This window comes from Peromyscus eremicus, chromosome 8a (genome assembly GCF_949786415.1).
Source record: "Peromyscus eremicus chromosome 8a, PerEre_H2_v1, whole genome shotgun sequence".
NCBI classification, from domain to species: Eukaryota; Metazoa; Chordata; class Mammalia; order Rodentia; family Cricetidae; genus Peromyscus; species Peromyscus eremicus.
Window position 1 is genome coordinate 87,227,795 of NC_081423.1, and position 27,807 is coordinate 87,255,601.

Genomic DNA, 27,807 nt, shown 5'->3' on the forward strand with positions numbered 1-27,807 from the left:
AAAAAAGGTCAGAGTTTTTTTCAATTATTTCTATTTTTCAAGTTTACATATTTTTAATTCTTTTGGAATTTCATATGTGTGTACAGTGTATTTTGATCATATTCACCTACCACTCCTCCCACTAACTCTTTCCAACTTGATGTCCCGTGAGTCCGTTTGTGCTGCCTCTATACTCATGGGAGTTGGGCTATGCACCTGAGGGTGGATGATCTACCAGGACCTCACCCTCAAAGAAACTGACTCTCCATTCTCCAGCAGCCGTAAGCTGTTAGAGCTCCTCAGCTAGGAGTGGGGACTCATAAACCCCCATACTGGAATGTTGATTGGCTTCATCTTGTGTAGGTAACTACAGCAGCTGTGGGTTCAGGAGTATGGCTGTCCTGTCATGTCCAGAGGACACTGTTTTGCCCAAGTCCTCCTCAACTTCTGGCTCTTGCAGTCTTTCCACTCTCTGACTCTTTTCTGAGATGCTCCCTGAGCCACTCAGGAGGCAAGCTAACCTAAAGGAGGAATTTTTCTTCTATTATTTTGTTAAATGTATTTTCTGGGTTTTTAAGTTGAGATTCTTCTCCTTCTATTCCTATCATTCTTAGGTTTGGTCTTTTCATGGTGTCCCAAATTACCTGGATGTTTTGTGTTAGGAGTTCTTTAGGTTTAACATTTTCTTTTACCAATGAATCTATTTCCTTTATCGTATATTCAGTGCCTGAAGTTCTCTTTTCCATCTCTTGTCTTCTGTTGGTGATATTTGCATCTATAGTTCCTGTTCACTTACCCCAAATTTTCCATTTCCAGAATTCCCTCAGTTTGGTTTTTGTTTTTGTTTTTTATTGCTTCTATTTCAATTTTCAGGTCTTGGATTGTGTTCCTTCGACTATTTTGTTTGTTTTCTCTTGGCTTTCTTGGCATTCTTTAAGGTATTTATTGACTTGCTCCAATTTTTTGGTGTCTTTTCCTCGATTTCTTTAAGGGAGTTTTTCACTTCCTCTTTAAGGACCTCTATCATCTTCATAAAGTTGTTTTAAAAGTCATTTTCTTGTACCTCAGTTGCATTGGAATATTCAGGTCTTGCTGTCCTATGATAGCTGGGCTGTGGTGGTGCCATATTGCCCTGGCTGATGTTGATTTTGTTCTTATACTGATGTTTAGGCATCTAGGTTTGGGATGCTCATAGGTCTAGGTCCTGATTTCTGAGTTTGTCTTTGTTGAACCGGTATTTTTTGTTCCTTGGTTTCTCTTTCCCTTTTGATCTTCTAGTCTTTGTGGCCTAGATTTCTGGCGGCCGGAGTGTATAATCATTTTTACTGTGTTATTGCAAGTATTGTGTAGAGGATTTTGTGTTTTTGTCCATCCAGGAAATTGGTGTATAACTTTCTTTCTGATATTGCCATTATTATACTCCTGTCTGGTACAAGTTTCAGGGTATAATTGAATTCATGGTATGAGTTTAGAAATGTTTGTTCCTTCATTATTTTCTAGGATAGTTCTTATTTTATTTTTATTTTCTAGGATAGTTTAAGGAGCCCTGATGTTGGTCCTTCTTTCAAGATCTGATAGAATTCATGAAATAATCAGTTTGGCCTTGGAGTTGCCTTATGAAAACACTCTATTACTGCTTCAGTCTTGTTGCTTGCTCCTTCCTGGTCTACTTAGGTTGTTTATATCCTTAGTTCAACTTTGGTATGTCATATGCATCCAGAGACTTCGCCTATTCTTGTAAGTTTTACCACTTATTGCACTGAAATTTTTCTCAATATTCCCCGATGATCACCAAGATGCCTATAGTGGTTTTGTTATATACACATTTTCATCCCTAATTTTATTGATGTGGGCTTTCTCTTTGTGTGTCTTAGTCAATTTGATTAAGAGTTTTTAAATCCTATTTACCTTTTCAAAGAACCAACTATTTGTTTCACCGGCCTGTGTATTATTTTTTAAGTATCTATTTCATTAGTATCTGCCTTGATATTTATTTGTTCATTCTGTCTACCAGTTTGGTGATAGATGTTAGTCTGAATGATCTTCTTATTGGTGATAATGAGGTATTGAAGTCCTCCAATATTATTGTATATTGACCTGTTGGTCCCTTTATGTCCAGTATTATTTCCTTTATGAAATTTAAAATGTATTTGCAATCATTATATCTTCTTGATGGGTTATTAGAATAGAGTGAACTTATTTTTTTCTAATTTTGGCTTGAATTCTTTGTCAGATATGAGTATTACCTTTAGATTCCAATGTTTTATACATTTTCAGCCTGTATCTTTCTGGCTAGAAAAGTGTGTTTCTTCCAGACGATAACAGCTTTTATACTGTTGGCCATTTAGACAGTTTGCAACTTTTGTTTTGTTTTTGTTTTGTTTTCGAGACAGGGTTTCTTCGTGTAGCCCTGGCTGTCCTGGAACTCACTCTATAGACCAGGCTGGTCTCGAATTCAGATATCCACCTGCCTCTGCCTCCCGAGTGCTGAGATTAGAGGCATGCACCACCAGCACCAGCTCAGTTTGCATCTTCTAATTGAAGAGTTCCAAGCACTTCTATAGGGTTTCTGCTGAGGGGCTTCTATTAACCCTGAGCTCTGTTGAGTATTCTGCCATGGTGGATTGATGTTACTCTTTGTTCTTCCATTTCTCTTAAAGATTTGCTGATTAGCAGAGCAGAACACGCCTGATTCTTTGTTAATTCTTACTTTAGGCTTGTGACTGTCTTCCCTTCCACAATAACCATTGTTTCTTTTACAAGTCTAAAGTTCATTATTTCTGGATTGCACCTGTCCACTGTTCATTCTTGTACACCGTGCCTTTCCATGCCACTCGCCCCGCCTCCAGATTCACACCTGATATTTTGTTGGACTCGTGAAAAAATAGGATGAGGGAATATCTTAAGGCATCACCTTCCCTCATTCCCTCTAATATTAATTTTATGGAATTTCATATTGTTTTTCTTCTTTGTGATATATTTGCTCTGCTTTGATATTTATTTATTTCCTTCTGCTAAGTTTGAGGTTTGTTTTCTTCTTTTTCTAGTTCCTGGAGGTATAACTGTAGGTTGTTTATTTGACATCTTTCTTCTTTTTTAATATAGACATTTGTTGCTATAAATTTCCCTCAGGACTCCATTTGTTGCAGCCCATAAGTTTGGATATTCCATGCATCCATCTGTAAGAGTGTCAGGTGTATTCAGATCATTCTGTCATTCTGTCCTTACATAAAATGGCTTTGGTCCAATTTCCTAGACCTTAACTTTGGTTTACCAATATTTTGGCAATGCTATGTAGTTCTGTGCTTTTAGCAAACTATAATCTTGTGGGGAGTTTTTATAAATTATTCAAAGGCATTTAGTAAATACTTGTTACTATAATAAAAAAGATAAAGTCTTATTACCTACTAGTAATCTCTCACAAGCAGAAATTATGATGATCTATTACAACATATTTTGTTATTCTTGTCTTTGTACCAGAGTTGAAGCCAACATTTCCATTTTCTGCCAGAGATAGCCATGCCCAGATAAAACTAACCTAACTCTATTATGAATTGAGTGGAAGATGTCATTGTCATTCTGTAATAATTAAATGGTTCTGTGAAATGTCATGTGTTGCCATTTTTATCTGTAGGAAAGGAAGTTGATGTCCATGATGCGGCGAAAGTTCTTCAAGACATGGGAATAGAACTGACAGACTCACAGCTATCCAAAATAGTGAACAACGTACCAGTTGATGGTAAGTACTTCCCATCAGAATATAACTCCCAAGAGAGACTTAATGTTAAAGTGTGGAAACCTCTAGAATTGTCTCTGTCTGCTTGCTTGCCAGATAGTACTAAGTGACTTACGCTATATCATCTTAAGTGATCTTCTCACAGCCCTGTCCACATATCCAACACTCAGTATATAAAACTGAGGAACAATGATATCACAAGTGGAAAATTCCATGTTGTAGCTAGAGTTTTCCTGCCTGGCCCACAATTAGGACAAATCTCTCTCACCTACCAGTCCCACAGCCTCTCAGACCCAATCAAGTAAATTATATTGCTTACAAACTGTATGGCCGTGGCAGGCTTCTTGCTAACTGTTCTTATAGCTTAAATTAATCCATTTCTATAAATCTATACCTTGCCATGTGGCTCGTGGCTTACCGGCATCTTCACACGCTGCTTGTCATGGCGGCGGCTGGCAGTGTCTCTCTGCCTCAGCCTTCCACATCCCAGAATTCTCCTCTCTCCTTGTCCCGCCTATACTTCCTGCCTGGCCACTGGCCAATCAGTGTTTTATTTATACAGAACAATATCCACAGCACTTCCCTTTTTCTTTTTTTTTCAAAAAGGAAGGTTTTAACCTTAACATAGTAAAATTATATGTAATTTGGGAATTTGGGCATAGCTTCTCTTACTACTTCCTGCTGGAGGGGGGCACTGTATCTTATGGAGACACAAAGAAAATTTTAAGATTATGGAGTAGTCCATGAGGCTGTATCATCTGAGCCAGTTGCCTTCAAACCATTCTGGATGTTGGATCATCTGGGCCATGGTGTCATCAGAGACCTTTCAGGGGGTCTTGGCTGGTCAAACCTGATGTATCTTAATCTGGAACAAATCCATAGCATCTGGCTTTCTGTGGAAACAAAAGCAGAGCCTCCTTTCCAAAGCAACATATCTTTACATCCAAATTTTGAAGTCAAGGTACCTTTAAAATATACACTTTGGCATAACTCAACAGCTTTTACAATCAAATGTTTTTCTTCAGTTACAAATATCAAAGAGAACATAATCCAGATTCTCTGTGTGGTAGCCATCTTTGCGTGGCTTATTTTTTATATTACCTTGAGCCTATTGCTTTAAACTGCAGCATTCTAAGACTGAAATGGTGCTATGGCTGCTGGCTCTGCCCACTTTAGCTTCCCAACATGGCGGTGGTACATTTTCCACCAGCTCTGGGAGCCATCAACTCTCAGAAATAATGGGTCTATGCTTCTATCAAAGCAGCATGTATCCCAGAAACCTCTTTTTTTGTTTTGTATTAGCAAAGGCTAAATCCACCATGCAGCTTAATGTGCCACTTGCAAAGGCCTCATTCCCGCCATACTGTAGATCGAACATGCACACCAGGAACCCGCCATAGTAGCTCAAACACACCGGCTGCCGCTAACTTGAGAGAGCAACTAGGAACTGTTTTGGCTCTGTTTTAGAATTTTTTTTTCTCAGGTTTTAGGTGGAAACTCTTGCCAACATGTTGGGCGCCATTTGTAACTAAAGTTTTCCTGCCTGGCCCACAGTCAGGACAAATCTCTCTCACCTACCAGTCCCACAGCCTCTCAGACCCAACCAAATAAATTATATTGCTTACAAACTGTATGGCCATGGCAGGCTTCTTGCTAACTGTTCTTATAGCTTAAATTAATCCATTTCTATAAATCTATACCTTGCCGTGTGGCTCGTGGCTTACCGGCATCTTCACACGCTGCTTGTCATGGCAGCGGCTGGCAGTGTCTCTCTGCCTCAGCCTTCCACTTCCCAGAATTCTCCTCTCTCCTTGTCCCGCCTATACTTCCTGCCTGGCCACTGGCCAATCAGTGTTTTATTTATACAGAACGATATCCATAGCACCATGTGACTTCATAAGATAGATCATAATCAAACATTAAACAACAGAAATGTTATATAAAACTACTTGAGCCTCGGCATATGAGCTAATTATGAAACATGAATTTCATTTTTAAATTTGGACCCTGTCCTCAAGGCATTTCATTATGTATATTCAAGCACCCCCAGATCAGAAAATGTCAAAGCACTTCTTTGGATAAGGGATGCTAATCTATATGTCATATATATATATATATATATATATATATATATATAGTACTAATGCCTTCTTAGTTTGAAAATCAATAATTATATCATCATTATATAAGTTCAGTGTATTTTTATTAATTTTTTCTATTGAACCATCTAACATTAACCAAGAGTACGTGAGGAAAGAGAAAGTAGAGAGTGATACAATAGGAAACTAAGAAGCTATCACAAAAGGAAGGAAAAGATGTGTTGTGGCATGTTAGTGAAGTTAGAACAGTCCATACATTCTGTATAATTTCATTATTTATTGGTAAATCAGAAAAGTCCTCGACAATTTACAAGGAAAGTTTCTAAAATTACTGGTACGTAAAGCTCCTCTTTGCTCTTCTGCGAGCTGAACAGTTCTTTTTCCTCCAGATGGAAAAGTCTATCTGAGACGGTTGCTGGACGGTATGCAGTTCTTTAAAGGTAAGAGGGACACTAAGTCAAGTGAATGAATCTGGGACTACCATGTTTGTCATTGATACCATTTCCTTGTGATTAAAGTGTGGATACATTTGGGCTTTTTCATACATCCACCTATATTTTACCCAGTAATTTCCTTCAATGTAACTGGGAAAGAGTGTCTGTGTCCTCATGCAGTTTTTTTTTTTCTGACTTTAATGAAAGAAGAAAATATCAAAACTGGGGTCTCACAGCAATAAAAAAAAGTAGGGTGAATTACCATATCTTGAGTAAATTTAGTCAGTGGCAAAGACTACTAATCTGACATTTGTACCAAAAGTAAAAACGTTACAAAGGCTCCATGAAAGTGGAGGGACATAGACTAATAAGAGAGCTGGGAAGATGCAGGAGGGCCTACCATCACAAGCCATAAGCACATCAACCAGACCCATCCGAACTACCACTAAGATTTTTACTTGAATTCCCTCACTTTTAACTGAAATGCTTCCGAATTGGACTTGCAACACAGCATTCTTAATAGAAGTTAGTTATAAATACAACAAGAGAAAAACAAAATGAATTAGAAATATTGGGCATATTGTCACCTTTCTGTGACTTGATGAGGCATCGCTTTGTCACATCTAGCTTTCTCTAGTGGGTGTCTTCTCCATAAAGATTAAAGTGACAAACACTAATTCTCTGTTAGAGTCTGCCAGTATTGAAGCTCTTCTTGGGCCCTGGTGTTTGGATTGAAAAATGACAAACGTAATCCTCAGGGATTATAAGTTTTCTCCACAGTTGAGGGAAACTAACTTTTGATTGTCTCTCTCTCCACAGGACCGAAGGTTGATGCCAGTAGAGTGGACACGGTTTTGGGAAATATGGGAATGAATCTCAATCAAAGGGAGCTTCAAGATCTAATAAAAAACCTGGAAGTTGATGGTAAGAGTTTTAACTATTATTGAGCTCTCAGGAAAAAAAAACTAATCATGAAAGCCTATTCTAATAAGTGTTTATTTGATATCAGGAAATGCATTCTGAAAACTTGGGTTGGAAGGAGGAACATACCCTGTCTCTGGCTGGCTTCAAGCACATTTTAAAGAAAGATTTGAATGACACCACCCCATCCACCGTATCTTCCAATGCGAGCTCATTTCTACTTTATCTTTTGTTTTGTTTTGTTTTGTTTTGTTTTGTTTTGTTTTGTTTTTTAGACAGAGTCTCACTATGTAGACCATACTGGCCTCGAACTCACACAGATCCACCTGTCTCTACCTCCTCAGCTGGAATTTAAAGGTGTGCACCAGGAGGCCTGGCTTCAATCTTTCCTGATATAGAGAAAGTAGGGAGATTTGGAGATTTGATAGGTGTTACTCAAATTTCAGTCCACCTCATGGGCCACCTTCATGAGTAGGTAGCCTCAGTATTTATTTTTTAAAAGGAGAAGCACTGAATCTTTATGTTCTTTTAATGTAACTAAAGTAAACCTGCTCCACATAGCAGCCTTCTAACTCAGTGCCCATGTGTCTATCTCTTACATGGGTCTCATGGAGGAAAGTCTGTGGTAGACAGCTTGAACTACAGCTTCCTAAACTGTGGCTCATGATCTATTAGAAGTAATGTAAATGACTGTGGGGGGGTTGCAAAAAATGGTAATGGTATAAGATTTCTGAAAGCTAGATGGCCAAAGACTAATTCAAAATCAATCACATAACAAATCTGAGGTATTCTGAATGCTCATCCACGGTGCAGTGTGAAGCTTCATGGCAGCCTTGGTTGTGAGCACACAGGGGTGCTCCACACCTTATGTGTAGCCACACCACACAGCAGCAGTGAAAGCTGCCTGAAATGCATTGGCATGGACTAAAAGTACTGTATGTTGTGGACTGCAGTGTTTTTTTATGTACATTCAGTTTTTTCACCCTCCTAAGTGGATCTCAGGCACATGCCACCCATGCTTCACGCTGTGCATGTACTTTCATTGTATGTGTTTAAATGATTTTAACACATGTGAATTGAGAATATCATATTGTCATATTTCATTTCTATCAGTCCATGTGTCATTATGAAGGGGTTTTTTACTTCTAGTAATATGTCTTGCTTCAAAGAATACTTTGTCCAGTGTTACCAATGCTACTAGATACGTTTGTCCTGCTTGCACAACCTATCTCTATCTTTCCTTTCCACAGGTTTAAAGGGTACATTTTATGAATAGCATATAGTTGGGATGTTTTTAATTGAGTCTGATGATCTCTGCCTTTCAGTTGAAGCTTTTATTACTTTTAATGTGATTACTAATACAAACCTCTCCAAGATGGTTGCTGAGTTTGGCTGAGTGCTCACATCTGTAACCTTAACATCTGTCAAAACAGAGCATTACCCGCCTCCATGACCTTCCCTTGTGGCCTATCCTAAACCATCCCCACCCCAACACAAAAGCAACTGGTACTCTTGTTTTTCTCAAATTAGTTCTGCCTACCCAGGATGGCATGTAGTGAAACCACTGTGTGTGTCCTTTATAAAGCCTGTCTGTCTTCTTTCTAATACTGCACAATAATTACTCCAAGAATTAGTGGCACAAAGCAACTATATCTTGTGACTACAAATTCTGTAGGTGGGAATGGGGTGTGACTTGGTAGGTTTGGCTTCTTTCTGATATGTGACATCTGAAGTTGGCTCGTCTCTCATGTGCAGTAGTTGATGGCAGCCATTGGATTAGCATTGGGGCAGTCTGTTTCTCTCCACATGGACACCCCATGGGGTTTCCCTGCATCTACTAGCTTGAGCTTCCTCACAGTATGCGCACTGAGATCCCAGTTCAAGCATCCTAACAGACAGGGAGGTAGAAACTGCATCCTTGATGTAACCTAACCTAGAAAGTCACACAGCATGCTTTCACTACATTTCTGTCAAAGGAGTTGCCAGACCCTACTCCATTCAAGGTAGCTTCTGGGTGAGGAGCGTGTCAAAAAGAAGCATGTGGGGTGAAAGAATTACCTCACATATGTTCCTACCATGAGTGAAGCTGCTGAGGACACAATATAAGACAGTGTGGATGTGTGCATCCTTTTCCTGCGGGTAAATGTCTCAGAGTGGAAACACTGCATCATTGTCTTCAGTTCTATAAGAAATTGACAGATGTTTTCCAGAAGTGGATGTGCCATTCTGTACTCCCTCCTCCACAATGCTTAAGAGTTCTATTTGTCTTCACTCACTATCAGCATTTGGTGTTATCAGTTTGGGGGAGGGGCAGTAACACAGGGGAGCAAATGCAGGCCCACACCTGCATGCTGTGAAGACATCACTGCAGAGCCAACTTCCCCAGCCCCTGCCTTCAGATGTGGACTTCCAATCATTCCATCCCCAAATGGCTTTAACTCAAATTTCCTTGACTCGTTAGAATACTGAGTGCTTCTAAAAGTGCTCATTAGAAATTTTGTGCAGCTTTTCTCCCTGTAGGTGAGAGGCAATTTTGCTTTACTCAATTTCATTTAAAAATGAATTTAAAGCCAGCGGTGGTGGCACACACCTTTAATCCCAGCACTCGGGAGGCAGAGGCAGGCGGATCACTGTGAGTTCGAGGCCAGCATGGGCTACAGAGTGAGTTCCAGGAAAGGCTCCAAAACTACACAGAGAAACCCTGTCTCAAAAAAAAAAAAAAAAAAAAAGAATTTAAAATTAAGATTTTTAACTAAGATAAGTAGAACTGGCTACAGTATACACAGTATACATGCATAAAATTATTAAAAATAAAGAGGTTTTCTCAAACTTTCCTATTTGTAAACACCACAAAACTATATCAAGTTGCAAAGTACATTTAGGATGTGATCATTTATATGTGTGTATGCTTAATTGGTAAATAGCTTCTCTGGGTATACCTTATTTAATAAGGTTTCTGGTTAACTTTTTTTGCTTACTTTAGATTATTTATCTTAAACTGCCATTCAGATTTCCATATGCTCGGCATGCCGGTCCCATCTCAGGCAGGTGTTGGCTCATTCTTACGCTTGGACTTCTGCTTTTTCTCTTGAGCAGATAAATACAGCTAACTCCTCAGCTCAGCACCCTTTTCCTAGCCCCACTGTCGAATTTCTGTTTGTTTTGTGTCTTTCAGAAAACAATAAAGTTGACGTGAAAAGGGTAATAAGTGAAGCAAAATCTTTCACAGGTAAAACATTACTAAGACATTTTTATTTTAATAATGCTGATGTGTTTTGCTCGGATTTCCCCAATATTGCATCGTAAGTTTATTAATGTTCATATTTTAAATATTTATAATGAAATTTTTTGCATCCAATTTTTCTTTTGTCTTTGACCTTGAATTAGAGTTCAGCCATACAAAGAAATAGTGATATTTAATAAATTACATTTTTGTGGTTTCTGACAATAGCATGCTCATCTTTCACTGATATTTTAATGGGAGGTCTCAGATCAGCTACTCATGAGTTGAAAGGTCATTCCTTCCCTCCCTCCTTCTTGTTTTGAGACAGGACTCTGCTATGTGACCCAGGATGACCTTGAACTTACTGTGTAGTGGTAGGGTGGTCTCAAGCTTGAGTCTTGGTGCCTCAGCCTCCCATATGCTGGAATTGCAGGCATGAGGATCCATACCCATTCCTGATTCTTTTCACCACTCCCATCCTGACCCTCTTTTGCCAAGGCTTATACCCTCTGTTCCCCACAGCCACATCTGCTCATTGCCTGCCTCACCCACCTCTAGGCTTTGTGAGCTTGGAAGTTAATTGGCTCTTGTTTAGAATTCAGGCAAATACTAAACTAATGATAATACTTGAGAGGAGTGAAGTGAATTGAGCTACTTCAGTCATAATCACATCTTGCAGTGTTAGGGGGTGACCAGGTAAGCCTGACTTAGTGGCCCATTAGAGATTTCGAGTTTCTTCAGGGTTGAGATGTCTTTTTGCCAACAGGCTCAGGAGACCATGCTCCCTTTTTTTTTTTTTTTTTTTTTTTTTTGGTTTTTCGAGACAGGGTTTCTCTGTGTAGCTTTGCGCCTTTCCTGGAACTCACTTGGTAGCCCAGGCTGGCCTCGAACTCACAGAGATCTGCCTGGCTCTGCCTCCCGAGTGCTGGGATTAAAGGCGTGTGCCACCACCGCCCGGCCCATGCTCCCTTTTTATCAAAAATCAAGAAATATGTTTGCCTTACTAGGGCATGTGTGAGAAGGTGATTGTAAGGGCCAGCATTTTCATTATTTCAGACCCTAAAGTTGTCATAGACCAACAATTTTTCTTTTTCTTTCAAAGGAGAGAAAGTTGATACAAATAGACTTCCAAATGTTTTGGACACGTTTGGTATTTCACTCCGGCCTTATGAAAGCTCAAAGTTGCTGGATATGTTGCCAGTTAATGGTAAGTATCATGGGCACCATCTGGGTTTGTTAGATAGTTTGGTTTTGTGTCTAGTCTGTGTAAAGAAATTCCCAAATTAAAAATGCTTGAAAACTATTAAAACCTAATGATGATGCAAATAAAATCTCATCATTTAGATTTTAATTTAAAAATCATCAAATCTTTCAGCTATAAATTTGCTACCAAAGTTCTTTATTGGTCTTGTTTTTTAGAGAGGGGGAAGGGAGGGCGGGCGGGAGGGCTAGAAAGTAGAGGTGGGCGAGGGAAGAATGGCAGCAGGGGACAGAACAGCTAAATGACATAGCTGCATGTTTTCACAGGAGTGAAATATTTGTACAGTTTACCAAAACAGTGATTTTCTATATTGAAAAAAGGCTGACTTTTAAAAAATTATATGTGTGCATGTAGTCAGACACCTATGGGTCCATGCATGTGTGGAAAGCAAAGGACAACCTCAGATGTCATCGTCAGCCCTTCACTGCTCTGGAGTTCACCCCTATGGCTAGCAGGGCTGGCCAGGGAGCCTGCTGCTCCTCCTGGTCTCCACCCCACCTGGATTCACAGGCTCGCCACACGATTGCAGAAGTTGTGGAGATGTAACTCTGATACTAGTGTTTGCAAGACGAGCACCTCACTGACGGACCCACCCCAACCCAAGGCCAAAAAGAAGATAGATTTCTCAACTTCATTATGAAATGAAATAAAACTAAAAACAAATCAGGGAAACAAAAAAAATACACTCAACTCCATAATTCAAAGACAAACCCACTGTTAGTATTTTCGTGGATTTGCTCTTCATGCTTTGAAGACATGAAATGACTAATTGATGGATAATATTTGTGTTTGTATTAATTTGTTTATAACTCTTTTCATGGCATTAATATGTGTTCTGATCATAGAAAACCTTGGTGATATAAATAAGCCAAAGTAAAGCTGTATCTAGTCCTTCCTCAAAGCTGTACCTACTGTCCAAGTTGTGATACATGTGCTCCAGCACCCTGACTGTAACTCTGTCTTCACTTCGTACTCTCATAGATAAATCTGCACAGACAGCCTTAAGTCTCTTGAGACTTAGTTGTGAAAGAGAAGGTATTTTGTTTATGTATAGAATTTCCTTCCAGAGAAGCTGTTATAATTGAACACCCATCAACAGTGGTTAAGGTCTTTATTTCCCTCATATTTATAATATAGGGAAAAAAGAGGGATTTTAGACATTTCATTATTATTTGAATTTCACTCAGATATCACTGAGACTCAGCATTTTGGTTCATATATTATTTGTATGTATTTTAAATGCTCTTTAGGCAAAGATTTTTTGAATTCCCTTTTTTCTGAGGTAGGAGTTGTATACTCTCTTTTGACTCTTATTTCCAAAACACCTTTTTTCTTTAATAGATGATGGAAGAGTTTTTCAGAAAAAGTTGGTAAAGGCCGTGAAGTCTCTTGATGGTAAGGAGCAAAATAAAAAGGCCTTTAAGGCTGTTCTTTGTACTGTGAAAAGAAGCATCCTGCTTTCTTGTACTCCTGTATCCTCACTTAGGCCAGCATAGTGTCTGTATCAACCAAGTACTTTCCCGTGCCGGAAATGTTAGGCTCCCGTGGATTTCCCCTCCTCTGGGTCCTAAGGGGGAATTATTGTTTTAACTAGAAAACAAAAAAGAAATGAGGGGTGTGGTCTCTCACCTAAAGACTTAGGTCAAAAGTAGAGACCAGTCATTTGCAGGCTCACGTAACAAAAATAATTCCTGTTCTACAAAATGTCAGTCAACTTTACCTGGGACTTTTCATAGACTCTTTAAGATGGTTTTGCTCTGTAGGCTTGTGCCCAGCAGAAGAATTGGGGGGACTTTACTCTCCTGCTTATGAGCAAAGTTGAAAGTTTGGGGTTTATCTTGAAATCGTAACAATAATATCAAGAAATGAATGGTGTTTTAAAATGATAATAAAATGGATGACCACCGTTAAATAAAAGATATACTAGAACGTACAGCTGCACAGTCCAGTTAGAATTGTTCTGTTTGATTGCATCTGTTTCCTGTCCCCCTACTCAGAAGGCAGTGTTGATATCGATAGCCTGGATACGTTTTTAGAAAACATGGGGATCGAGATGACAGAGAAAGAATTCATGGATCTAACAACAAGGCTGCCAGAAACCTGTGAGTGCTGTGGGCACCTGGGGGAAGCGGGGAGTACACATTCTCTAGTCTTGAAAACAAGAATTTCTCCAGTCAGACCTTGAAAACATCATAGATTTTTCAAAAGCTTAGGAAAAAAGGCTGCATCTGAAAAAAGGTCGGGGGGAAAAAATGCTGTGACTTTACTGCCAGCGATCTGAAATCCAGTTTCTTCCCCTGTGGATACAAAATGCTGCACAAGATAAAACGATGGCTTTAAGTCAGAGAATGATCAGGGCGTAGACACCAGATGAAGGGTTTGCAAGAAGAGCATCAGTCCCATTTGCTTTTCCAACATGTTCAGTTCCCACAGCTGCCGCTCTGTTGAAAACTGCTGTTCCGGAGTGCCCTCCTGTGTCCCTGTAGCCAAACCCGAAGTACACAACTCTGGCACCTTTAATGCTTCTTTCGTTTATTGCCACCCTGTACTCTCGGGTGTGTGAATTCCCAGAATTGTCTCCCTTTCTGCCTTTCCTGAGGCTCAGCTTCTCCTTCCCCCAAACCAGCGGGTTAAGTGTTCTTAATGGAATTGTATAGAATGGAATAGGAAATTTCAGACGTACCACAGTGTAACATCAATTGGTATGTTCAGAGGTCTTAGTGTTGCTTACAATAAAAACAATTTAAACACTGTCATAAGTTATAGTAATAAACAGTTCTAACCTTAGTCTACTGTTTTTTCCACAACCTTGTTTTTCCTAGATGAGGTCACTTACTTATTACATTATGCTTAAAATGTCACCGCTTTTACTTCAAACCTGAACTTACGGGTTTAAGTGTAGCAGAGCAAAGTTTTTATTTGTGACTGAGACACATAGTTGGTCTGGTAATCTCATATAAGGGATCATGAATGTGATAGTATTTACCTTAAAATTTTTACTTCAGTGAAAAAATAGAACCAAGGCCATATTTGTTTAATACAAGAATATTCTTTGAAGGACATCTTACATAAATATACTTATTTATCATTCCTAATTCCACTTGCTTTTAAGAAGGACAATGGTTTTTGGTTTTTGTTTTGTTTTGTTTTTATTTTACATTCACCAGAAACTTGCAATCAGAATCTGTCCGGGTTTTTATTCTTTCTCCAGTCTTCTGAGAATTATCTAGCCCAAATTGACCACAACTTTTTAGCAATTTGCCTTTAACCAAACTTTATAAACCTTCCATTTTTCCATAGGAAAAGTTCCATTTTCCATTTTCAGTTTGTCAGTTAATATAGTGATTAAAAATGTCCATTTAGTGAAGAGTAGAGCTCCTGCCTGTTTAGTGAAGAGTAGAGCTCCTGCCTGACCAGCAAGTCTAGAAACAAACTCAATAGTTCGGTCCATAAGAACATGTATTAGTCAGGGTTCTGTAGAGGAACAGAACTTAAAGAATAAATAGATAAAATTTATTAGAATAGTTCACAGACTGTGGCCCAGCTGGGCCAGCTGGGCCAAGCTATCTACCAATGGAAGGTCCAAGAATCGAGTAGTTATTCAGTCCATGAGGCTGGATGTCTCAGCTGATCTTCAGTATATGCTGGACTCCTGGAGAAGTAGGCCCTAATGCCAGTGAAGGAATGGATTTGCTGGAGAGAGCAAACAGGCAAAGAAAGCAAGCTTCCTTATTCCATGTTCTACTGCCAGCAGAAGGTGTGGCCCCGATTAAAGGTGGATCTTCCCACCTCAAAGATCCAGATTAGACATGGGTCTTCCTACTTTGAATGACTTAATTAAGAAAAAAAAAAATCCCTTACAAGTGTGCCCAGTCTCTTGGGTTTTAGTTAATTCCAGATGTAGTCAAGTTGACCATCAAGAATAGCCATCACAAATACAAAGGCACTAGTTTATTAAAAATGCAGCGTATATTCATGAACTCACAGCAGCCCTGGCTGCCTGCTCAAGATCAAGACAGTCAACATTCCAGCATGGAAGGGGATGGGCTTATGAGCTGAGGGGCTATTGAGGGATTCCAGGGAAGGGAGAGTTGGTTTTAAGGATATAGCCCAACCATGCTAAGCCAAACATGCATATATGGGCAGCACAGATTAGCCTCTGGTTTATTTTTTTTTAAGGGCACAAACTTGAAAGGGGTAGGGACGAATTCAGAGAAATTGGGAGAAGGAGTAGGGAGTTAATATGTTTTACATGTATTGTATGCATATATGAAATCCTCAAAAAAATTTATAAAAATATTAGAAAACTGTAGCTTACAAGCTATGAGAGTTCAACATGCAGTGGAAAACAATCTGAATGTAAGAATTCACAGTAAGAATTAAAAATAAATGGGGATAAATAGATAGTTCAGTCATTACTTACTTCCCCACACAAGAATAAGGATTTAAGTTGAATTTCCAGAATCCACATTAAAAAAAAAAAAAACAGGCAAACAAACAAATCAGCGTTGTGGTACACAAGCATCAGAGAGACAGACAGATGGGTGCCTGGGACTCTCTGGCCAACCAACCTAACCTATATGCAAGTGAGAGACCCTGTCTACAAAAAAACAAGGTAAGCATCTACTAAGGAATGCCACTGGAGGGTGACCTCTGACCTCTACTTATACACACACAAGCATCTATGTGAATGCACACCCACATGCCACATACATATACACATACATGTTGTTGTTTGTCTTTGCTCTTTTGGGGGGCCCACCTCCCAGCTCCCAAATAAATCACATACAGAGGTTTATTCTTAATCATAAATGCCCAGCCTTAGCTTGGCTTGTTTCTTGCACACACACACACACAAGGAAGTGAAAGTAAAGCTGAGATCATCAGGTTGATAGAGACCTTCTCCTATATAAACTAGCCCCTGTTAATGCACAGTTTTCACTAGCAATCTAAACAGCATGCAAAAAGTGAACTTGTTCACCCTTAATTCTTGATTCCTCTTCTATTTCCATGCTACCATAACCTCCCACAACTACTCACTAATCAACATATTCAGCTGTTCCTGCCCTGTCCTGTTTCCCACAAGAATATATTCCTATCTTTAGTATTCTACCCTTAATTCAGACCCTTGTGATCCTGGATGATACTATTAACACAGCCTCCAGAATGGTCTAATGACTATATTGTTGTCTTAAATTAATCCTGCATAAAACAGCCAGGATAATTGAGTTAAAATGTAATTATGACCTTTTTATTCCTCAGTTAGAACCTCCCCAAGGGACTGGAGAGGACCCAGGCTCTTTTCCCAACACCTACATGTTGACACTTAAATGTTGATTGACCAGTTCTAGGTAATCCAGTGCCCTCTTCTGGCCTCTGCAGGCTCCAAGCATGCAATATAGTGCACAGACAGCATGTAGGCAAAACACTCACACACGTAATTTTAAAAAAAATTAAACCCCTTCAAATAAGAGAGTAACGGAGCAATGAATATGATCAAAGTATATTACATACATATAAAAATGTCAGAATGAATCCTATTGTTTTGTAAAGTTAATATGTGCTCATTAAAAACTTAAAATCTTCAAAGATCCCCTCATAGTTTATAGACATTTAGTTTAACAATATTCCAGGGACAGTGCAGAACACTTTTTATGAATTATTCAACTAATTTATTCATGTTGTCCATTAATGCTTATATTCATTGATACAAGTTTCTATGTCACATATGTCTATTGAACACCAGAATGTATCCCTATCTCTGTTTCTGTCTTAGTGGTAAAGTTATGGAGAAAACAAATTAATGTAAATTTTACGGACTCAGGATTTTTTTCTGCTGCTGTGTTCCTGGGCACAAGCAATAAAAAGAGTGCTAAGAACTAATAGAGTAACGTGCAAACCCCAGTCATCCATTTTGACTCATCTTTCTGATCCTCCTACAGCAGTTTTCAATCAGGCCAGATTGAAATGCTTTAGTTAATCATGCACTGTGCTCTGGTAGCTCCTTTTCTTGGTTCATTCACTGTCACTCTCTAATTATAAAAAGTGATGTAATGCTACCAGCTTTTCAGTGTATACCAGAATGCATGATCAGCATTTCCAAGAAATGTTGAATTAGAAACAGAATGCATCCAGAAAGCTTGAGAGATCTTATCTACAAGAGAATATGGTCCAAACCATCTTAGTTCTTATTGCTGTTAATGGAACCATTGAAGTCCAAAATTGTCTGTTATAGAGGGACAATTTAGTTACTGACTTCGTCAAGGCTGTACTACATAATTTAAGGACTGTATGTTTTTGTCTTTTTACTGAGTTTCGTTTTCTCAGTATCTGAATTTTTCCTGTCTTATAGCTGAAGGGAAAGTGAAACTAAATAATTTAATGAAAGAAGTGTATGCTATTTTAGGTAAGTATGAAATTACTTATTTTTTTTTACACTGCTTTAAAGATATCTTCTACTTCGTCTTCGTTTTCTTGTTAATTTTACCACTTTAACCTTTTGTTAATTAAGCTTGCTTTGAATCACCTATGCTTTTGCAACAAACACATGCCAAAACTTCAGATATTTCAAAAATTAAACAATGACAAAGATACTACCTATAGATGTAATTTTGGGGGTGGGTCATCAGCAACATTAAATTTTTCTGGGAAATTAGATGAGCATTGGGTTATTTGAAGTATGTTCCTTATAAGAACATAAACTTGGCCGGGCAGTGGTGGCACAGGCCTTTAATCCCAACAATCAGGAGGCAGAGCCAGGCGGATCTCTGTGAGTTCAAGGCCAGCCTGGTCTACAGAGCGAGGTCCAGGACAGGCACCAAAACTACACAGAGAAACCCTGTCTCGAAAAACAAACCATGAACTTCGTTGTAAGTAAGAGAGTTTTCTATTTCTAAATCCGATGCTTAGACTGCATGAGGACACAAGTGTCCTCACAGGTTGAGGTTTATCTAACAATGAAAGGTGCCAGACATGTTTTGTTTTTGATAATTCGGATTCATTTGATGGTGTTCTGTAGCAAAGACAACACATTTCTCTTAACAGTATGAGAATTTTTGAGTCCTAATTTTACCTTTTGGTACCTCTTCAACAAAAGCCATAGAAGACACCATCAGGGTTGCCAAATCTCCTTCACTAGTGCTGATTCTCATTGGAGGAGCTAATGCCGTGTCAATCAGGATAATTCATCCTGTTCTGTCTTTAAATCAATACTTGGGTGTTTTGTAGTGTAATGGCTGTGTGCAAGTGTTCGAGACTCTCAATAGCAGAATTCAAATAGCTACGAGACAAGATAGCAGAAGGGATTATACAAAGGGACTGGAAGGTGCAGGAATCCAAGGCCATTATCTCATCAGGCCTGAAAGATTAGTTCAAGTAATGCCTTACATCTAGGACAAAAGGTCAAGCATATTTTTCTTTTAGCATAGATAATCTCATCCGTAGTATGAATCCAAGTACAATATGAAGAATTAGCAATGGTGCAAAGTCTCACCTCATTAGCTAAAGAAAAGCAAGCTCTCTTCTATTTTAACTGCTTTATTATGTTCTGTAGGGTGATGATTGTATTACATGATAGTCAAATGAGATACAGGTTTTATGATGACCTTGAATTAAACAATTCCTGTGAGTGGCATCAGTTACACTTAGTAATCCATCCCACCAGTTACTATTTACTTCCTCATAAACATTTGTTTGGGAGGGGTTTACTGGAGTGGTGCAAGGTCTCATGTAGTCCAAGCTAGACTTGAACTTGCTATGTAAACAAGACTAGTCTTAAACTCCTGATCTTGCTGCCTCACCCCACCTAAGCACTAAGCATACACCACCAGCCTCAGCTTCCCAGGCAGGTTTCTATCCCATTCGGACTTTTTGTAAGGAAACAAAAATTTTGGCAATTATTGAAGTCACTAAGAATTATCTATTGGCCCCACAAAACATAGCTAGTAATTCTTTAAATTAGTTTACTAGTAAAAATATGAATTATAGAATCAGCTTGAGGCCTGGGGATGTGACTCATTTGCTAGAGTACTTGCCTAGCATACATGAAGCCCTGGATTCAGTCCCCAGCATCACATAATCCACAAATGGTGGCACACTTATAATCTAGCACTAGGAAGGCGGAGTCAAGAGGATCAGAAGCTCAAGGTCATCCTTGACTACATAGCAAGAACAAGGCCAGCCTGGAATACATGAGAATCTGTCTACTGCTGCTACCACTACCACTACTACTAATAATAGTAACAATAATGATAATAATATAATAATGATGTTTCTTCTAACTCTAGTAAAATGTTGTCCCTAGTAAAACCTAAGTGGATATTAGTACAAAAGATTATATCTTTAAGTCATGAGTGTATGATAGTAAATCAACAAAAAAGAAAACTATGACAAAAAGAATAAAAAAGAATATGAAAAATTAGTAAAACACTGCGTTTTCTTGTTCTGACGATCTTAAGTGGAAGATTTCTATTTCTTGAAGATGTGTACTTGTTCTGAGGGTCTTGTATCTTAAGTCAGAGGTCCCATCCACATGCCACTTTTACTATAGTGAAGATTTTCATCCCCCTAAAATTCATGCTGAAGCCCTAATCCCCAGTGCAATGGCATCAGGAAGCAGGTGAGTAGGTCATAAGGGCTCAACTCTCAGGAGTGGACTTCGTGCCTCATAAACTGTAAAATGCTTGAGGGGAAATAAGCTACTAAACTCTCAAAGATTTTCTAACAACACTCAGTCCTTGTCCAGTCCCAACCCATATTGTTATTCTGGGATCACTGTTAAGGTAAGTACTCTATTCTGTGGCATGCACCTGTTTATTTTACAGCTAAGAATGGTCTTGACATATACATTAGTAAAACTCGAGTATAAATGATTCAAGAAATAAAGAATGAGTGCATCCTGCTATGGACAAAATAAACTCTGAGTCTGTAAGAATCCAGAATGATTCTTTTCTGATTATCATACATCTTCTTTGTATTGGTACATAAAAAGTTTGAGGATTATAGCATGCCAGCTGCATGCATAAAAGACTCTTAGGGATAGTGTCAATGAATTCACCCTCCTTTTTGCACTGCAACATGCTTTGGGAGTCTATTGAGCATCGTGATCTCATCTAATCTTGCTTCCTAAAAGCTTCATCTGTAAATACCATTAACGTAAGAATTTTGTATTATATGTAATATATGAACTTTTGCAAGGCACATTCAACCCATCACATGAATTCTAGATTGCTTTTCCTAATTTTGTGTATTAGAATTCTGATAGACAGGGGCTAGGAATTTGGCTCAGTGGGTAAAGCGCTTGCTGTACAAGATGGGGACCTGAGTTTAGATCCCCAGCACCCATGTGAAAAGGGAGGCATCACACTTCTGTAAGCCCGGGACCGGGGACCAAAGGCAACAGGATCCCAGACATTCATTGGCCAGCTAGTCTAACTGAAATGGTAAGCTCCAGGTTCAGCGAGAGAACCTGTGTCAGACAACTAAGGTAGAAAAATGATTGCAGAAGACACCCTGATATAGTCAACCTATATCTTCCATGTGAGTTCTCATGGGTGAGTGTACCCACATACTCATGTACACATGCATGCACATGCACAAGAATTCAGTTAGGAATCGAATAGAGTCTATAGACCACCTTGGGATGGTCCACATTTCAATAACATTAGTTCTTCTAGTCCATGAACGCAGGATTTCCTTCGGTTCATTCGGTTTTTGTTTCTTTCATCAATTTTCTTTTCAGAAAATTTCCTTAGTTAAATTTATTCCTAGATATTTTTAAATTTTATTATTTTTTTAAATGGTGTGTGTCTGTATACATGAAGGAAGAAGCCAGAGGCCTGGATCCTCTGGAGCTGGAGTTATTGGTGGTTGTGAGTCACCGGACATGGTTGCTGGGAATCGAACTCAGGTCTTCTGGAAGAGCACTATGCACTCAACCTCTGGGCCATATCTGCAGACCCATATTCCTAAGTCTTTTTGACAGCTATTGTAAATATAATTTCTTCCTTGGTTCTTTTTTTTTTTTGATAGTTCATTGGTACTACACAAAAACACTACTGATTTTCACGTGTTAATTCAGTATCTTACAACTTCATGAGTCTATCTATTAAATATTTTAACATGTTTGTGGTGGGTGATATTCTTTATGTAAGATTGTGTCATCTGTAAGATGATTTAACTTCTGCCTTCCAATAGATATATTGTTTCATTCTTTCTCTTGCCTGATACCTTTTACTAAGATTTCCACTGCGGTGTTAATAGAAGTGACCAGAGTGGCATGCTTAATCTCCTGTTAGAAAAGCTCCAGTTTTTTTCTATAAAGGATGATATATGTTAGCTACAGGTTTAGCATTACTGCCCTTTTAAGGCACATTGCTTGCATAACTAATGTATGTTTTAATATGAAAAGCCATTGAGCTGAATGATTGTTCCACACCTATTATAGTGATCATGTGGTTTTTGTCCTTCATTCTATTAAATGGCATAACTTATATACTGTTTTTGCATATTGAACCATCATCACTTTACCATGGTGAAAATCTTTTTGATAAAAGTTCAAATTTGGTTTGTTAGTATTTGGTTAAAATTTGGTTTGTCAAATTGTGTATCTGTCTTTGTCAGAGGTACTGGCTTGTGGTTTTCCTTCTTGTGTGTTTTTCTAGCTTTGCTATTAGGATAACAGAACCCAAGTCCATTTTTGAAACACTTCTCACAAGCATTTACCAAATGCATTTTTGGTACATTCTATTACTTAATAATTAACTAATTAATATAAGCCATGTAATATATGTGCCTGTCTACAAGAAATTTATGTGCATCATAACTTGTAGTTCCAAATACTATCATTTCAAACTCCTAGAGTAAATATTTAAATTTTACTTCATACAAAAAGCACTCAATGATTACTTGTTTTATGCATAATTAAGGTTCACAAATTTCTTGATTTCACAGGGTCAAGAATCATCGCTTTCATGTTCTCAAATTCTCTTCTTGCCGCCATTTGTGTCTTCTAGGAGAGCCAATAGATGTTTATGACCTAGAAGATACGCTGGGAGACATGAAAGTGGAGCTTACAGACAGAGATTATATGACTCTGATGAGAAGTCTTCCACGTGATGGTAAGCATATGCATATTGTATTGCTATGTATTGCTAAGGATTGATATGTATATAAATCCTTCAGAAGGTTTTTGAGTACTTGATTGTGAGACTTCTAAGATGGTAGCAAATTTTTACCAAGGTTTTTTATTTCTTAATATTTTATTCAATATTCATCCATGCACATAATGTTTTTATCAACTCCATCCCCATTCCCTTCCCTCCAACTCCTCCCTTAAATACCCTCTACTTTTTCCTCCCAACTTCATGTGACCAGAACTTTAAAATTATTTCTTAGAACTTCCAGAATATTTTTGCCAAAAGAATATCTGAATCATTTACTTTTCAATATGGTAAACAAAAGCTGTTTCACTCACTCCTCCCAGTAAGGCCTGTGTATTGTCCTTGTTTGCATTAACATCCCAGAGAGTACAAATAAAAATGCAAAAAGGGAAAAATAAGTGAGGTTAGTCACTTATTTATAATTAGAAATTTAAAAACAAATCAAATGGGGTATATGTTTCAGAGTTTACAGCCAATGGTCATCAGGTTTTGTGCATGAGTGAATAGATTTGCCTCATGAAAGTCTTTCTTAAGGGGCTGGAGAGATGTCTCAGTGGTTAAGAGAATTTGCCTTTATTGCAGAGGACCCAAGTTCAATTCCCAACACCTACATGGTGGCTCACAACTGCCTGTAACTCCAGTCCCAGGGGATCCAATGTTCTCTTCTGGCCTCCCCAGTCACAGGCACACAAATACTGCATATACGTGCCCCCAAAACACCCACACACATAAAATGCAAAGGGGGGGTTTCAAATTGAAAAAAAAAATAGCCTTTCTCCAAACAAACTACATTTTAATGAGAGAATACAAATAAATCTAGAAGGAAACCAATAAAAACTGATCTTTTTGAAGTCGTGGGATTGTAAGAATTGTAGTTCATGCTGGGCAGTGGTGGCGCACGCTTTTAATCCCAACACTCGGGAAGCAGAGCCAGGTGGATCTCTGTGAGTTCAATGCTAGCCTGGTCTACAAAGCAAGTTCCAGGAAAGGCACAAAGCTACACAGAGAAACCCTGTCTCGAAAACCAAAAAAAAAATTGTAGTTCGTTGCTTGTTTGCTTAAGCAAATCTACCTTATTAATATTTTCTGACCTGAGTTATCTTTTCTTCTCACAGCTTCAGGAAAGGTGTTTAAGAAAAGGATATTGGATGGTATAAAGACTCTTAAAAGTGAGTGCAAAGCATCATGAGAACAGATAAATATACATGATTCTGATACTGTTCATGTACATAAATTCATCTTTATTAAATAGGAATATCATAAATATATTTTCTCAGAATTATATTTTAGATTTTATTATATTTCCCAACATAATGTGCTGGGTTATTATGCTATAATTCCCTGGGAATTTATCTAGACCCATTCAGAACTGAATATGTTTGATATGAACAAAAGACACCATCAGAGATTGAGATACTACATCTAGTTTCAGTGTTGTTTCTCCTTATACCTGTGACTAGGTCTTCCTGAATCTAGGCCCTCATGAATAAAATTATAACCATAGAATGCCTAAATGAATTAGAGTTTTCCACATTTTAATATCTTTTTAATACCTCATCTCTCCTCAGGGGGAAAAGTTGATGTGAACAACCTGAGCCCATTTCTGGAGACCATGGGGCTTGATCTCTCGCAGAAGGAATTTGAAGACTTTGTAGAAAACCTCCCAGTTGATGGTAAGCTCTATAGGTTCGAGCATATCCCTTTGAGGACACCTCAGGTTTAACAGCATCCCTAGAAGGCATTGATTTGACATCCAGAGGGTGTTCTGAAAGGTTTACAGCAGAATCCAGGTAAAAACACATGCTGTCTTTAATTAGTTCAAGTCTCGCAAGTGTCCTCCACCATGGATGGCTAAAGGAAATGAGTCCCAACAGACCATTCTCAGGTCAAAGAATGAAGAAGAAAGAAAACCACATGAGAGGCATTTGGTAGGCACACCAAATAGTGCGTGATTGCAAAGGAGCTCTCCTATTGGGGATGTGGAAAATAGACTGATGATAGTGAATGCTGTGAATGCTTTGCCTGTCCTGAATTAGAGAAGCAATGGCTAGAGAGAAACAGGGATTTTAAAAGATACAGAACTGTGGATACTGAGAATAATTAGGTATTGTGTGTGATATAAGCTTTGGGTTTTAAATACAATAATAAAATGAAAATTTTTCCCAGTGGAAAATAATTTGCCAATATTGACTGAAGATGTGAAAAATATAGCTAGGTAGACAATGGTAGTTATAAAATTAGTCAGCTCTCTACCACTAGCCATCATGCCAACAAGAAACAACATGTTAAAACAGTTCTTTCCTTTGTCCTCTTGTTTTGTGGTACTAGAGATTGAACCTAGGGCCTTGCACATGCTAGCTGAGTTCTCTTTACCACTGTGTTATATCGCCAATGCAAGCCCAGATAATTTTAAAGATAACTTCTTTCAAATCTTCCAATAACTGTTTGTTTTAATGCTGTTTAAATGGATCCAGAAAGGAATGGTGGAAGTCTCTTGAAACCTTGAAGCCTACCTCCAATGACATGCCTCCTCCAACAGGGCCACACCTCCTAATCCTTCCCAAATAGTTTCACCAACTGGGGACCAAATATTCAAACATAGGAGCCAATGGGAGCCGTTCTCATTCAAACCACCACAATGTACAAAACTAAATAGAAAAGGGAGGAGGATATGTTACATCTACTTGGCATTAAGTACCTAAAAATATAATGTAAGCATCTAGAACTAAGTTTTAAATGTTGCCAATGTTCTAGCTGGAACAAGGGGAAAGATCCTCACTGTTGCTCTGTGATTTTCTTGCAGAGAATGGAAAAGTTGATATGAAAAACATTGTGGCAAAATCAAAAGATTTCGAGGGTAAGTTTCTCCAATACTGATATGCAAATACTATAAATAAATATCTTAAATGTTTCCCCAATATATTGTTGATATCAGCATAGACATTTTACTCAATTACTTGTCAGATCAAGTTTATTTGATAATTTATGTATTCAAAATAAGCCATAAGATTTATCTTTTTTTATTATTGTTGTTTTGTTTGTTTTATGAGGAAGGGTCTCTCTATGTAACCCTAGATATCCTGGAATTCACTGTGTAGACCAGTATGACCTGGAACTTACAGAGATCCTACTGTCTCTGCCTCCTGCATGCTGGGACTAAAGATATAAGTCACCATGGCCAGAGCAAGTCCTGCGTTCCTTAGGGATACATTTTCATTATAAATATTTGTTTGCTACATGTAAATCACTAAATTTCAAGTAATCACATTAAAGTCTAGGTAAGGTTTTGGAAAGTTCACGATGTTTTTTTCTTCATGATCAGTTTTATAAGTCTGAATAATTATTATCAGAATTATTTCTGCTGGCAACTCATGTGATTATCCTATTTGTGTACTAGATTGCATTCTGCATGCCATCCCTGACCTTTGTTATGTTAGTATTACAAGGGTAGTGTTGCCTTGACATCCGTCTGTTGACACTTTGTATTTGCTTCTCCCATTTTGTCTTTTCTCCTTAACTCTGAACTGAGATTGTAGCCATATAACTATTATTTTTAAGAGACATATCACAGATCATATTGGTTAATAACATGTTTTTTTTTTTTTGTTTTTTTTTTTTTTTTTTTTGGTTTTTCGAGACAGGGTTTCTCTGTGTAGCTTTGCGCCTTTCCTGGGACTCACTTGGTAGTCCAGGCTGACCTCGAACTCACAGAGATCCGCCTGGCTCTCCCTCCCGAGTGCTGGGATTAAAGGCATGTGCCACCAATTCCCCGGCATAATAACATGTTCTTACAGATACCTTTTTTAAATTAAATTATGAGGCCAACCCAGTGGGAAAGCTACGTGCCATGCAAGCCTGGTGACGTTAGTTCAACCTACTGTGGAAGGAAAGAACTGAGACACAAAAGCTGCCCTCAGACCTCCGTATGCCATAGCATGAGTCCATGCATACACACATCACACACACACACACACACACACACACACACACACACACACACAGAGAGAGAGAGAGAGAGAGAGAGAGAGAGAGAGAGAGAGAGAGAATAAATATTTTTAAATAAATTACCAGTTCTTAAAATTTTTCACCTGTAACCATTCAAACATTCTTCCTTTTGAAAGGAGAAAAGATTGGTGTCGGTGGCCTGAAAAACACTGTTGGAGAAATAGGAGTTGACCTCAGTGACAGAGAATATGTTAACCTGCTGGAAACATTGCCATTTGACGGTAAGCGGCATGCAAGTTACTGTGACCTCCAGAAACCATCTAGTCTTTCAGTTCTGCTTTTGGAAATGTATGTAGTGTTGTGGTTTTTTGGTTTTTTGGTTTTTTGGTTTTTTTTTTACTTTTCCCTTTCCATACATGTGCAGTGTGCATGTGTGGTGGACATTGGTTTTTCGGTGTGTGTAGGCACAGAATGGGTGTGCGTGCACGTGGAGTCCCTGGTTGATGTCGTGAATCATCCTCAATGCTCTCCTTCCTCATTCATGGAGGCAGGGTCCCTCAACCAAACCCAGGCCTCACAGGCATAACTGGCTTACAGGGGCAGTTTTGGGGGGGGAGGCTGCCACACACACTGGCATATACGTGAGTTCTGGGAACCTAACCTCTGTTCTTGTGCACGGTGCAAGCACTGAAGTGTATATTTTCAAATGTGTGTGTTGAAATGTCGCCTACACCCATCCTCCACCCTTCCTAACAGTCTCTGCTACTCCTGTGATGCTTTGGGCACAAAACTTAACTTTTTGTTTTGTTTTGTTTTTTCAAAACAGGGTCTCTCTGTGTAGCTTTGCGCCTTTCCTGGAACTAACTCGGTAGCCCAGGCTGGCCTCAAACTCACAGAGATCCGCCTGTCTCTGCCTCCTTAACTCTTGAAACATTTTCCACACAATCACTGTTGAGAAGGAAGAAAATAAAGCGTTCCTGCTGCCTTTTCAGTGCAGGGAGGGGTACATCTTTGATCCCGGTACACAGCAGAGGTCCTCCTGAGACATCT

General features: G+C 38.6%; 1 protein-coding gene across 1 annotated transcript in view; it reads left to right on the forward strand.

Annotated features, from left to right (window-relative positions):
* The window catches only part of LOC131917107 (uncharacterized), a 159,412-nt gene that overhangs the window by 106,844 nt on the left and 24,761 nt on the right, over positions 1-27,807 (forward strand). Inside the window, exons 72-84 of the mRNA XM_059270741.1 lie at positions 3,614-3,718; positions 6,204-6,254; positions 7,068-7,172; positions 10,345-10,398; positions 11,495-11,599; positions 12,995-13,048; positions 13,651-13,755; positions 18,006-18,059; positions 22,666-22,770; positions 23,928-23,981; positions 24,381-24,485; positions 25,616-25,669; positions 26,934-27,038. Coding sequence (XP_059126724.1) covers positions 3,614-3,718; positions 6,204-6,254; positions 7,068-7,172; positions 10,345-10,398; positions 11,495-11,599; positions 12,995-13,048; positions 13,651-13,755; positions 18,006-18,059; positions 22,666-22,770; positions 23,928-23,981; positions 24,381-24,485; positions 25,616-25,669; positions 26,934-27,038 — 1,056 coding nt within the window. The remainder of the gene's footprint in view (positions 1-3,613; positions 3,719-6,203; positions 6,255-7,067; positions 7,173-10,344; positions 10,399-11,494; positions 11,600-12,994; positions 13,049-13,650; positions 13,756-18,005; positions 18,060-22,665; positions 22,771-23,927; positions 23,982-24,380; positions 24,486-25,615; positions 25,670-26,933; positions 27,039-27,807) is intronic.